General features: G+C 55.4%; 4 protein-coding genes across 4 annotated transcripts; 2 read left to right on the top strand and 2 right to left on the bottom strand.

Annotated features, from left to right (window-relative positions):
- Positions 1–1072: 1072 nt before the first annotated feature.
- Positions 1073–1826, bottom strand: J3D65DRAFT_548299 (uncharacterized protein; the record flags this gene model as incomplete). The annotated part of the gene is made up of 2 exons (XM_066796901.1): positions 1073–1449; positions 1505–1826. The coding sequence occupies 2 exons, from the start codon at positions 1824–1826 to the stop codon at positions 1073–1075; spliced, it is 699 nt and encodes a 232-aa protein (XP_066658362.1).
- Positions 1827–3577: 1751 nt separating this feature from the next.
- Positions 3578–4682, top strand: J3D65DRAFT_199156 (uncharacterized protein). The gene has a single exon (XM_066794401.1). The coding sequence runs from the start codon at positions 3684–3686 to the stop codon at positions 4350–4352; it is 669 nt and encodes a 222-aa protein (XP_066658361.1). The 5' UTR covers positions 3578–3683; the 3' UTR covers positions 4353–4682.
- J3D65DRAFT_199689 (uncharacterized protein) lies at positions 4516–5681 on the top strand. Its single transcript, XM_066794403.1, has 2 exons — positions 4516–4868; positions 5233–5681. The coding sequence occupies exons 1-2, from the start codon at positions 4679–4681 to the stop codon at positions 5589–5591; spliced, it is 549 nt and encodes a 182-aa protein (XP_066658360.1). The 5' UTR covers positions 4516–4678; the 3' UTR covers positions 5592–5681.
- A 5206-nt stretch (positions 5682–10887) lies between these two features.
- J3D65DRAFT_599869 (uncharacterized protein) lies at positions 10888–13413 on the bottom strand (the record flags this gene model as incomplete). Its single annotated transcript, XM_066797935.1, has 4 exons — positions 10888–11281; positions 11345–12165; positions 12200–12897; positions 12951–13413. The coding sequence occupies 4 exons, from the start codon at positions 13411–13413 to the stop codon at positions 10888–10890; spliced, it is 2376 nt and encodes a 791-aa protein (XP_066658359.1).
- Between the last annotated feature and the right edge of the window lie 263 nt (positions 13414–13676).

Here is a 13676-nt window from a genome sequence, read left to right as displayed (position 1 = left end):
ATCGATGCCATGGCTGCGCCCTCGTCGTGGGCGATGCTGGCGGCCCGCGACTGCGAGTCGGAAACCTTGCGCTTCGAGCCGGCGCCGGCGAGCAGCATGGTCGAGGGGAGCAGGCGAGGTGAGGGCGAGGCATCGACGTGGTGGCTCGACGGTATGCCGCCACCATGGTGTAGGTGTCTATGGGCGTCAGGACGGTGTTGCGGAGGCCCCTTGGCCATCACCGCAGTGGCGGCGTTGGCGTTGGCAGCAGCCAGCTCATCCGCGTCGCTCCAGCAGCTGCGCGGCACGAACGAGTACCACCCGCCATGCAGCCGGGGACTCGCGGCGCTGGTCGGCGTGCCCGAATCCGCCGTCGTTGCCGTCGCCGTCGACAGCGTGGACACGGGGCTGCCGCAGATAGCGCCGTCGTGATGTTGGTGGTGGTGGTTGTCGGCGTCGTCCATGTCCTCCGCGCTGCGGCTCACGACGTGCGAGATGGCCATCGTGTCGTCGCGGCCAGCACTCGTAGCCGCCGCTGTCCGCGCGCGAGGCGTCGGCGCTGGCGTGTATGGCGCCCCGTCGGCGCTGAACCACAGGAACGTCTGCCCCTTGGGGCTCACCTGCGGCGAGATGGTGTAGCTGGGGCGGCTGGCCCTGCTTGCAGACGCCTCGTCATCCGTGTCGGACGTGGGCGTGCGATTGCTGTGGCGGGCATCATTGACGTTGCGAGAAGAGGAGGAGCCGATTGCTCGACGCTTGCTGCTGCGGTGGAGGTCGTGGCAGTGTTGCTGGGTCCGCGACGAGTGCAGGACGCTGCGCGTCACGGCGCGGCGCAGAGGCCGCGACGACGCTGGGCTCCACGGCGAGAAGGACTCCGGCCCCATGGCAGACGACGACCGTGGAATGTCGAGCGGGCTGCCCAGCGGTATGGGGCTGGGCGCGTGGTCGCTCTGCGGCGTCGAGTAGAAGCTGCGCCACTGCTCCGTCTGTTGTGTGCTGCTCCTCACAATGTCGTCTCGGATCTTGAACGAGGCGTACGACGCCTCGCTGGGCTGCATGCACATGTCGATAAAGTCGCGGCCGAATATTGGCGTCAGCGCGTGTCGGATCGGGTAGCAGAAGGTGGCGGCGACGGCTTTGGCGGCTTCAAAGGGCATCCAGTATCCTTAATGACCGTTAGTTTGGGAGAAGCAATCGTCTGAAGATGCTTTGCGTACCTTGAGCTGCCAGAGCCCCGCCGGTGATGCTGTAGCTGATCGCTCCGAGGCCGCTGTTTATTCTCAACGCCTTCGCCGGGGTGGTCTGCCAGTCTACTCGTCAATACGCTTCTTCCGCGCTGGTGCGAGGTGCTCACCTTGGGATACTTGCAACTCTTGAAGAAGGGGGTTATGCGGGTAAGTCCGATGTTGTAGTCCCACATGACAACATACTCGGTGCTATCACCAGGGACCTTGTACGTGTACTGGAACACTGTTGACTGGTCAGCGGATCCAGGCTGGGAGTGCAAGAGGAGACGACGACCTACCTTCGAAAGCCTCGCGACCAGTCTTGGTCAGGAAGGACTTCTTGTCACTGTTGTACGGAATGTGCCTCGGGTACTTCTTGATGTCACGGAGAGGCGTGGGGGTGATTCGATACTTGAGGAGTTCGGCCGCCAGGTCGTCGTCGTCATCAATCTCGTGCGGAGGGTAGCGGACCTCTCCCTTTGGCTCGCCCTTGACAAACACTGCCGCCGTCTTGGACACCTTCTGGCGGTGAATGTCGGACAGGTGCGGTGACGGCGGTGGAGAGTGCCGACCAAGGGATGCCTCGGAGAGCGGGTTGAGCAAAGACTGTATCTTGATCATGCTGAGGTTTGCCCGTGAGATGGCGGGCAAGGAAGGATAGCAAAGCAAGTCTTTTTGGAGTCAGTCCTGTTTGGCTTGAGAAAACAAAAGGAACGCTGCAGCCCCGGGCCGTTGTGCAGGAGAGCAAAGCTGGACGGACGACGAGGTGTAGGGACACGGCCTTGAGGTACTTACGAGGACGAGAAACGGGCGCCTTATACACCGCCACGGCAACTTCCTCCACCCACGTACGAGTACTGCGCTAGACGCGGAAACGCAGCGGGCAAGATTCCGGTCGTTTGGACAGCTGAGCGGCCGAGCAGGCGAGCAGGCAGGCTCGCCGCCCTTTTCCTGTGCCTTTGTCTCAATCTGGTGCGGTCTGTCTGAGATGCTTCTGTGTGGCTTCTGTGCAGACGGGTCTGCACAGTTGGCCGGTGTCCCACGGCACCAGACGATGCGCTGTACTGATTGATGGCGCCTGGTCGAGGCCGATTCCACCGGTGACTTGGACGCCGCCTTGTTGACCAAACGACTCAGTCAAGGTCGAAAGCTGAATGGACGCAAAAAACGAGGAGGCGAGGGAATCAAGAGCCACTCGGCGTGCGAGGATTGAAAACGGAGCTCCCGCGTCGACGGTCTTTTGAGCAGCGCAGTACCTCGGTGGGCAAAAGGGAGATTGCAGATCCAGATCGAGCACCTTCTGGCAAGAGCGGTGACGACGCGGAATGATCTTATAGCTGCCGCCGTCCAAGCTCAGCCGTCATTCGCCTCGTTTCTTTTCGATTCAAACGACTTTGCGCCAGCTGTGGGTTGCCACGGATTGTTCAGTGACAATCCAGGACGAGACCGGCAGACGGATTGATTGCTACGCTTCGGTCAGCATCAAAGGGGGAAATGGTAGGAGTCTGAGGAGGCCAACTTCTCACCGAATGCCGTCTTTGACTGCAGCGGGCCGCTGCTGGGGAGCGAGAAGAAGGCCAACGAAGGTGTCAGTCGAGGATGTCTCAGTCACTGCATTTGCTTGCCTGTACTGTGAAAAAGAGGTCTTTGCGCAAATGCAAAAGTCCAAGGCGTGGTAGGTGCCAAAGCTGCGTCCCTCTTGGGCTGCATGGAAGGACCTTGCACCGGCCTTGAAGCAATGCGGCTTGCCTTTTGGTTGGCAAAGCCGCCCAAAAGGGCGGCCCCGGTTTGTCCAGATTGCAGTCTGATCACCTTGTGCTCCCTCCATCTTTCGTAGACTCTGGCTTCAGGTCACGGGTCCCTCATTGTGACCGGGTCCACGCCCTGGCTCATCACTCGACTGTCATGGGGACGTAGGGAAATTTGAGGCGAAGCTCTCGACCGGCATGCAATCCTCTCGCGCGCGGGCCCGGATGCAAGACCCTTTGATGCCTTCCACAGCGTGGATTGCTACCTGTGCCAATCGGCGAAGACCTTGTCCTGCGCCTATCCGTCGACAAGCGCGGCCCCTGGAAGTCTTGCCGTCTCAACCGTAGCAACGCCAAAAAGGCTAGCGGAAGCTTGCGTTTGGAGCTCCAAACCGGGCGAAACACCAAGATATTTGATTCAGAAACAGGCACGAACGGTGGCGGTTTGGCTTCTGTCGATGAGGGACTCGACTCGGAGGGTGCACGGCACGCGCTGTGCTGTGTCTATGGCGCGGCATCGACTTGGTTGCCACAGTATCATGGTCGAACTTGAGTGCTGGCGGGCCGTCTCGAGCAGCAAAATGGGAAAAAGACGTGGTAGCCGTCGAGCACCACGACTTGCTGTGGTCTGCGACGAGGGTGGTCGCTCGTACTTGTATTCATGCCAGTTCCCTAGGGACATTCAGACCGCTTCGACAAAAGCCAATCGAGTACCGACACAATTCAGCAAATGACGCCTTCACCGCTCCTTTCATGTACAGTGCTCTTGGGCGGTGGAGGTCTTGACTTGACCGCCTCATCCGCCATATGTTGCCGTCTGTGGGCTGCCGCCACACCGAAACATTCGCTTCGACAACTTGGTGGTGATCCAGGACACGGGTCGCTCGAATCGCGTCTCATGATCGAAGGCCGAGGTCGGGGGTTGCAGAAGATACGTCTCTCAATATTCGACTGTCAAAAACGTGCAGTCAGTTCAAAAATTCTCCGCAGGCGATTGTGCATCGAGACGTGGAGCTTGTGTAACATCATCTCGAGGCTCCGCAGTGTAACCCAATTTGATGAGAGGGGCGTTGGGCTGTTGTGGTTGCCGTGGTCCCACGTCGTCCGAGCAGTGCTCAAGACATTGGCAGTCTTCTGCTCGGCCCATGTCTCGCTTCCCCGGAAGGTGTCCACCCTCCACCTCAGTACCTTATGCGTCGACCGGCGCGGTCCGGCGCGCTTGCATGCCATGACGATATGCCGCCGAGATAAACGAATACGTCTGCTGAGAAAGCTTGCTTGTTACTACTCGTCTTCTTTTTTTCCGCTCAACAGTCGAGTAAACCGCCCATCAGACCATGAGTCGAACACAGAGCCAATCGCTCTAGTGTCCAACCTCCACGCGGCAGCCGAGAGATGACGGTGATAGTGTCACTCTGCATCCGTCGAGTTGACGCCCCGTCAAGTGCGACTGTGGCTTCTTCCATCGACCTCCGCACCTCAACGGGCATGCGGTACAACCAGCCTGTCAAAAAAGAGTAGAGAATCCGCACGCCATGCTGATCGACCAGGGACACGCTTTTTTCCGCCCTCCGCGACGTTCATGCGACGGCCCAGCGTGTATACATGCCACACCTTTCCAACCCTCCCGTGGCGACAGCCGTCATTCACACGTTACCGCTGTCACGCCGTGACTGAGAACTGTCAGTCGACTCGCGCTCGACGTAACGAGCTATTTTTGAGGTTATGCTCGCACTTTCTGCAAATGGTAGGTTGATCGCCCCGTCCAAGGCATGCGACGGAGTTTGTGCCCGATCAGGAGTCTTGTCGTCGACCGTCGCGGGTGCTCTGGCCATACATTGTCACCACCACCACATCACGGCCCGATCTGGGATGGCCGTGGGTCGAGTCTTTGTGTACGACACAAGGTTGTCAGGTGCGTATCTCGCAGAGCGCTACAGACACAAAACGCGGCGTGCGTCTTTTCTCATTCGAGCTTCGCCCGCCTTCCCCTCCCAACGCCGTGTGACTGTGCTGTCAAGATCGTGGCTTGCGAGTTATTCACAATCAGAAGCACGCCATGGGATGTATTTGGGAGCGTCCAGAGATTGTCCTTCAAACGGCTACTGGCAGTCGCCCGACGAACGACCATGTACGATGGCTGAGTTGCCATGACCCTCGTCTTGCAAAAAGTAAAAACCACTGATGCAAGTGGATTGTGTGGCGATCACCAGCCAATTTGGGCTTTTTGGCGCATTGTCTGGCACCGCGATGGCGTTTTCTTCACTAACACCCCAAAGACGACCCCGAAATACGAACAGCGAGGGTGGAACCCTCCAAATTTCTACAATCTGTTGGGTCGGCGCACACACTGAAAAGAAAACAGTCGCTGCCATCTTCCAACGGCTCGAAAACGCCCGCCCGTTCAGTAGTCCGTCTCGAGTTCGCGATAGGTCAACGGACCTCCTGCGAAGCAGTCATGACAGAACATCCACGGCTTATCCGACCACCCAACGACAGTCAAGGCACCGGCAGCACCTCAAACGAAGGTAAACGGAGAACGCCATGTACCTGCCTCCAGGGTCTATCATCCAATCGGCTTCATCTGAACCCCTCCTTCATTTTGCCCCTCCTCCTGCCCAGGTCTGTCTGTCCCTAGCTGGGGACTTGGTCAGCGGAAGTTGTGCAAGCTAATACAACAAGCTTCTTGTGCGTCGAACGTTGAGCGAATAGTTTCACGCGAACTTTGCGGACTAGGGAGTAATGCTCTGCCTTGTCAGTGAAACTCTATCCAGGCATAGTCCATGAAATTTCGATGTTGTCTAGCTATGCGAGCACATGCCGAAAACATGCTTCAACCTTGTCACGTCTTGCAAGTGTGTAAGTGGCATTTCTGAAAGACAGGGGATTCCTTCAACACAACGCCGAAGCGCTCACCATCATCTTGTCCTTTCACAGCCCTTGGAAGCACAAAATGAAAATCAAGCCGAAGACGAATGCATCACCTCCCCCGCAGCCAAAGTATTGGAGCTGATCGCATCTCTTTCCAAGTCTCAAGTGCTTCGACACACCCAAAGACTTCTCCACTTCTCGGAGGCAGAGGCTTGCTGCCACAGACCAGCGGCGTCAGTGACGACTTATATACTACTCGATTCCGCAGGGGGAGGATCTGTGCGCTGTCACTCGGTCTGAATCGACAAGATCCGTGACCCCAATCATGAGGTCTGAGTTGACCAGGCCTGTGATTGCGCGTCACGCGGTCTGCATAGCGCAGGTGCGTGCGTATTCCTGTCGACAATAAATACTGCGTCTTTGGCCCTCAGACTCTACACACAGGCCAGGGACATGGGAAGCAGTGGCTCATGTCACCACTACGAACCGAACTGTATTTTTGTCCTCGAGAAATCTCGCGAAAGACACGATTCTGTGGTGGTGGGTGTGGGAGATTGGTGAATGGGTGAAATGGCTGAGAGAGTTTCGTGGAGAAGAATTGCGCTGTTAGCATCATGGAATAATGATGGAGACTGCATTTAATTCAATATGATGCTGCATTTAGCATCTCCCAATATTACAGCTGTATTCAAGGAGCATTCATTCACCCCTGTAGATGAAGCCAGGGAGCTGTCATCCACCACCATACTTACGCGCAGGGAACGTTCCACCATTGCGGACTAGACTCAGAAGCTGTAATCCTTCAACACAGGTATACCCAGGGAGCATTCATCCACTATCGCCAGTGACATCATGGCGAGATGGTGTCGCTGGTCTACACTACGGCAAAATGCTGCGCAACACTACATCTACTGCAGGAAAAGGAAAAATCAGGTAGAAAATCAGAGTGAGTAGGCCATGTCCCGGCCAGCCAAACCAGCCAGACAGTAGCAGTTTTTCAGAGCTCATTACCGTGATCGTGAAGACGGGAGCAGACTGTGCTTGGAAAGTGAACAGGCGGCGCGAGGGCAGCCTTTTATACTCTGCGACGGCGACGATTTCGGTGATAACACATGCGCTTTCACATGGCTATGACTTCAATGCTCATGACTGTGACTCTGCCACTTGTGATTGTGATATGCTGGCTCACGTGTAAATTCAGCTCACTCTGCCGCTTCTCCAACAATCATTATGGTTCGGCGCCTGGTCCGGTAGAGGAAACCCTCCAAGTCTTCACTCACTTGGGTCTCTCTCTTGTGCTTCGGGAAGAGATTGGAGGTCTGTAAGCTGTACCAGCGAACTCTGAATAGTAAAGGCAGAATTGGGCAGTCTGCACCACACAGTCATCTAATTCGCCCCCATTCTGCCTCCACGTTGCGCTTCATCATTTGCTCTTGCTGCTGAAGGGAAGATGGTTGGCCCGTGAGCTTCAAACCTGCCTGTGCCAATGAAAGCAGAATGACAAAAGAAGTCATCTTGTGCACATCCGCGTGAGAGGGTGCGAGTGAGGGAAAGGGAAACTTCCGCGTGATGCAATGTTCCACGCGAATCCTCACGTTTCGTCGAGACTCCTTCACGTGCCAGTCTCGTGGTCAGTGTGTTTGAAGGCAGTCGATGTCCAAGAAGAACGTGAGCAGCCGGAGCCCTACAAAACTCGGGGATTTTCAAAGTCCGAGCATCCCAACCTATAGGAGCAGGTGTAGTGAGAGAGAAATCAGCCAATCCCAGTGAGAGTAGAACGAAAATACACCCAGTCGAAAGGATACGTCCGTAAGTCCGAAGATTTGGGAGGACTGCTCAGGAAGCAGAGGCGGGACCCATTAGACCCCACTGCCTGTCATGTGAACACGTCCAACTTTTGCGACAGGACGCAAAAGAAGACGGCGAGGCGGTCAGCCAGAGGTAAGAGTTACCTCAGCGGTGTGGAGGCAAGCAGGCCAGGGCGTAGCAGCAATGGCCGCCGCCGACGGCGACGTCCGCCCGCCCGCATCGACCTCTGTCCTGGCCACGTACGTACTCCAATTGCTGGGTTTGTGCAGGGTTTCAGCGTGTCACGCCACGAGAGCTCTCCGTCGCACTGACGGGGACGACGGCATTGTTTTCTGGGCCACGCTCTTCTGCAGGTATCGGGCCTGCATTTGGCGGATGCCTGTCTGTCTGGCCTGGCTCTGCCGGTCAAGTGGTGGTGAGGCGGTGGCACGCGCGCGGCGTCCGTCCGCACCCGAGCTCAGCACGTCCGTCCGTCGGAGGGGAGAGGGAAGGGGAAGAGGGGCAGGAGGGGGATCAGCATCAGACGTCGATGACAGCGAGCAAGGGCGAACGCGGTCGACCATGGCAACGAGACCAGCGGCAAATGGGTCGTCGTGTGTGCCGAGACGTCGTCTCAAAGCTTTGGATCTGCCTGCTTGCGTTCCCAGTTTGCCCCCTTTTCCAGTCCCACCAGGGCAAAAGGCTGAACCTCTTCCGAGTTGCGCGGTGGTCTACTTGAGACGTTCGAGGGTGACTTTTAATGCCCGTACCCCACCTCTTGCTCCCTCCACTGTCTGTGAGTCGTCATGTGGGTCTGTTGTCGACCTCGACCGCACGTCAACTGGGGCGAGCTTTCTGGGCCGGCTTGGCATGGGGTTGGTATCGTGCGAGTCACGGTCCAGTCTCCACGGACGTGGCCATGCGCGTGTTGGCTGACTGACTGACCGCCATGAGGCACATTCGAGGAAGGTGGCGATGACTTTGTTGGTGGTGAGGAGAAGGTGGTCCTGCTAGTGGCATGGCTTGACCACACCCAACACGGCACAGGCCCTTATCTTGCCATTTCGAAAACTGACGATACAAGAGATCGACAGACTGAGAACCAGCACGATGGTTCAATGGAACAAGCGACATTGGCGTTGTCTTCGCGAGTCGACGCGCGAAATTGTGCGCGGCGGGCGAACGGAAGAGCAGGGACAGGGAGAGAAAGGCCTGGATGAAGGCAGGAGGCATTACGACACGTCTTTTGAACAGAACCCAGTGCCTTGGGACAAAGAAAGCAAGAAGGATTTGGTCGAATGTTGCGAGGTGGATACTTGAGAATCCTGCTGCGACTTGCTGCAGAACGCTTGATGAGGTTGTAGTCGGCAACGCCGCTCCAAGGCCGAGAGGACTGCGAACCATGCCGCGCAGAGACTTTCCAAAGTGTCTCGGAGGGCGAGGGGGTTGGTGGTTGCAGGGGCAAATCCGTTGCTCACAGCACCCGCTCATCGTGCTTCAACTAACAATGAACCCAAGCTTTTGCCATTGCCATTTGGAGCACCGCCGCCTTGGACCAAGTTAAGTTGCTCCGTGTTACTGGGTCTATGCTTCAATTCAATGGATTTTGGAGCGCCAGCCTGACCATGACTTGGAAAATTCGCGGCTAAGATGGCGGCCTGAGAAGGGGACTTGTCAGTAAATATTGAAAAGATATTTTTGTTCTCTCGCGAAAGACTTCCGTGTGCCATCAATAAGGGATGAGGTCTACATTTGGCATCCACCGTGAGCCGAGTCAAAAATAGCTATCCGTGTAGTCGGTCGTCGGCGCTGTCGTCAACTTCTCAGGGTCTACCACTGATTAATGTTTTCTCTTTCCCTAGAAACGGCAGGGTCCGAAGAGATTCGGTGGTATTTGATTGGTGCACTGTTTGGACTCCCGGGTGTTTGTGCTTGGAGATACTACGTCACCTCCAATGTCCTCTGCGGGCTTTGTTTATGCGTGGTCCTCGCCGCCGCCTACTAGGGACCAGGCGTCTCGGAGACATCGGCATTGGGACGATTTCGTGCCCCCAAGAAAGGGGGAGACTGCGGAATCGGCATCGTCGGCAGCCTTGAGCGATCGACCGGGAAGACTTTCGTGCATACAAGCAAACTGGGATGGTGAGAGGGCCAAGGAGTTCGGATGAGGGAAAAGACGGATAAGGGGGTGTTAGGCGTGCAAGCGAAGTCTCGCGGAAGACGTCGGAGTCGGCCAAGGCAGCGGGACAAGCGACGGACACGCGAAGGGGGCGGAGCGGAGTTTCGTACTCGTTTCGCCCTCCAAACGCTGGCAACGGAACGGCAAGACGCGTCATGTACGCACCGGACGACGTTTGATTAAAGACGACACCCATGCCCCCGTCCATGCTGCTGGAAATTCCATGGTTGTGGCGTACATCTGGGCGAGCTTGCAGAATCTGGCTAATCCCCCGCATTGTTTTGCCCTACAACGGGCTTAGGCCAATGCCCGTAATTGCCGTCGATCAACGGCCGCTGAACGCACCACCAAGCACGTGGAAAGCATCAACTTTGTTTAGACCCCGGAGATGAGCAAGGCCAGAGTCGTTATGCCGTTCCATTTTGGTAGTCAGAGAAAAGATGTCGGTTCGAAAAGCGTATGATTTGGCCAGTAGCCATGAAGCCTCCTCCGATTGTCGTTGATTTGGGGAAAATCCACGAGGATTAGTGTAACGAAGACAAGATGGGTAAAATTCGAAATAGAACTGAAAATGCACCAATAGTAATACAGATACAAGAAATGAAACTTTCTTTTTCCAAGAATGACCCATAGGCTCTCCCTCCCATGCTGCCAATGATGCGACCCTGTTTGTGTCCAAACGCCGATACCCATGATTTGCTTGGTCTTGAGCACAAAGAAAAAAACATAGTCCAAGTGTTGAGCTTGGAGTCCAGAGAATGAACTCTGCAAAATCCCAATTGCAAAATAAAACGCCGCGCTTATGGTATTGTGAGGAAAGGAAGACAGCCAAGAGGTATAGAGCTGAAATGTTTGGATGGATGCAAGGAAGGGGAAATTAGATAACTGTTGGATCTTGCTTGCTCTGTTGAATGCAGTTGGCTCGAAGAGAGATGCGCACTCCGACGCATTGCCAGCTAGCCCACCCGGCATACTGTTGCCAGCAGGGGTAAGCAGGGCAGGCATATTAAAATTCCATAAGCATTGCCTCTCGAAGAAGGGCAATGTGCTGCCAGCAGACTCTCGGTGACCGGCACCAATCCCATCTCTTCAATCATTAAAATTGTTGTTGGTGGTCAAAATCCCATCCGTACTCCGGACTGGCTTCGTAAATCATCGCCTCGCTGAATTGCATTTGCGCAATTTCCTCGCTCGTAGCACCGAGTTCGGGCATTTCATGAGCTTTGCTGAGCTCCGTGTGCATTTGATCGAGACCTGACATCTGTGTTGGGGAATTGGTTTCCCCGAGTTCCATGGTCTCGAAAAGGCCTTTCATATTTTGCAAGTCTTTCCCTGTCTGGTCGGGGGGAATACCGCTGCGCTCTTCGGTAAAGGCACGGATTTGGCGGACGATATCCGAGAGTCCTTCGTCGTTTGGTAACCACCAGCGGGAGACATCGATTTGCCAGGCGTTTGCCATGCGGAGGCGGAACGCGTGAGGGTAAATGTATCTGTCCGGTCGTATCATGTCAGCCACGAGTTTCACAAATTCCGTTGGTATATGACAAGCTTACCCTCCTGATTCGATCTTGGCAAACTTGCGTCGTCCCCAGGTCGTGTGCGTATCGTCCTTTGGAAGGTTCAAAATACCCATGCCAACGGAAGATTGCAACTCGATCATCATACCCGGAGGACTCTGAGGGTGGTGTTCGAGTATCGAAAACATCTTGCAAATGTTGACGGCCATCTCGCCTGCTTGTGGCGGCGGTGGCTGTCTCATGATATTGCAGACTTGTGTCTTGAACATGAGCGCGATAGCCCAGTAATCTTGAAGGACAATGTTCATGGGGAAAAGATCGTCCTCGTAGGCGAAATCTGGGTCGAAAGGGTCGACAACATCATTGGGGCCCAAAGGCGGGCGGTCGCTGAAATCCCTCATATGTTTCGACGGATCTTGAAGAGCTGGATCAAGTTGATCGATCCACTCGTCGAACTGGCGATCCAAGTTCATACAATCAGCGACAAAGGCATCTTCGCTGACCTGACCCTTGGCCTTGCGGGCAAAGAGCGATGCGGAATCCACCGCAAGTAGCCTGCATTGCGCCAGTCGTTCGTCGAACTTGCAGCCGACATCGTGAGGTCTGTCGCGGCATTGCTGAGAGTAGAATTCGGCACACGAAAGGAACCAGTCGCGACTCAGGACAGTCTCGGAGCCCGAGAGAATGCCAACCATGAGATCGTAGCGAGCGTACCAACTCATGATTCTCCGAAGTGTCTCGTTTTGCATGATGCTTTGAGGAGTGTACATGGAGGTGATGATTTCGAATGCGGCCTTTTGATGTCCAATGAGATTGACGTAGTCACCTAAGTACTCCTGTGTCCTAGTCATCAATAACTATGCGAATAGTTTCTCGAACACAAATACGCACCTCAATTGTCGCCAGCTGCAGAATGGTCAGCAAAGTGGCAGGCGTGCGCCTCTGATTGCGCTGCAAAGAGAGCAAAAGCAACTGCACAGCTTTATTGTAGTATCCTAGAAAATCGGAAATTCTTCCGTTTGGCTTGTTCAAGGCATGGTGATAGGCGGCAAAGCCCACGACAGCGTAAAGAAGGTGATCATTGTGTGCAGCAATCTCAAGCAGTGTCGTCCGCATAAAGTCAGCGCCATCGTACTTGAGGGCGTAGTGATGGCAGGTTATGTTGTTTCGAAACCAGTCGAGATAATAGCGTACATCTGCTGGGAGGTCCGTCCAAGTTCGATCAATGGGAGATTTGCGCAGGTTTGAGCGGCTTGACTTCCGAGATGGGGCACGCCGAGGCAGGACGTGGATCGCTGCTATACTTGAATTTTCAGTAGATGGCGAGGGACTTTTGTCAATCGTAAGGCAAGGCGAATTTGATGTTTCCCGATCGCGGCGACTCGCTGTCGAGACACTTCCCCTACTAGTCGACGCCTCGGCACCAGTTTCGTCTTCGTCGAGGATTGGAGGAAGACTCGTTTTGCTCTCTTCGTCTGCGGAAGAAGTGCTTTCAGGCGAACCAGCCTTGGCTCTGGAGGCGCTGCGGTTCGATTTCGTGCCACTGGTTGGTTCAGGGTACACGCATTCTCTGTTGCCCTTGCGGCATCCTGGGTTTCAAATGATCAGCTGACGCGGTTCAAATTTGATGCGCTGTACTCACTTTCACAAATGGGATGGGTCTCGTCGCACTGGCACACACAAATGTTAGCAATGACGAAACTGACAGGGGCTTCTTTGAGGCCTACCTTGACCCTTCGATTGCGGCAAGTGTAGCAACCACTGCGCGTCCTGCGGTGCTTCACTTGCTCGTTTCCAGAGGCCCTTCTTCGGGCTCTCGAAGAGTTGGTGGCAGGGAGCATGCCCCTGTTTCCATCATCGAGTTCAGCATACGCTTGGCGAAGGCTCTCGGAAGAAAGGGTTTGATAGTGCTGTAGACCCGGAGCATAGGCAGAGTGGGCAAAGCTGTCCATGGGCATCATATGTTGAGCGGGGTTGAGGTTGTAGTACGGAGGCATGGGAGGCAAGTTGTTGTAGTGGCCAGCCATGGTGACTGGTTGGTCGGAGAAGCCAGGTTGATCGAGATAGTCAAACGGCTGTGGCGGACAGACGGTTACCAACGTCATGTGGGCCAGAGCTGCCGTATGGGGAACGAAGAGCTGTTGGAAGGAACGCGGTTGGCGTGGTCGAGGATCGATGCCCAACGGGGACTGGTGACGGTCGAGGGCGAGAGATGGGGAGCGCGCCACGAGATGTATGTATGTTTAGTGGTCGTTGTCCTGGGGGAGAGCGATTCCCTGCTAGGCAATCCCCGTGCAGGTGAATAGCGGCGTGTAAATATACCGACCGGGAAGGCCGTCAAGACCCTAAGATTAGTGAGAGCTAGGGA

This window comes from Phyllosticta citribraziliensis (assembly GCF_038025025.1).
Source record: "Phyllosticta citribraziliensis strain CPC 17464 chromosome Unknown J3D65scaffold_2, whole genome shotgun sequence".
Lineage (NCBI taxonomy): Eukaryota > Fungi > Ascomycota > Dothideomycetes > Botryosphaeriales > Phyllostictaceae > Phyllosticta > Phyllosticta citribraziliensis.
This window is presented reverse-complemented; position numbering and strand designations above follow the sequence as displayed.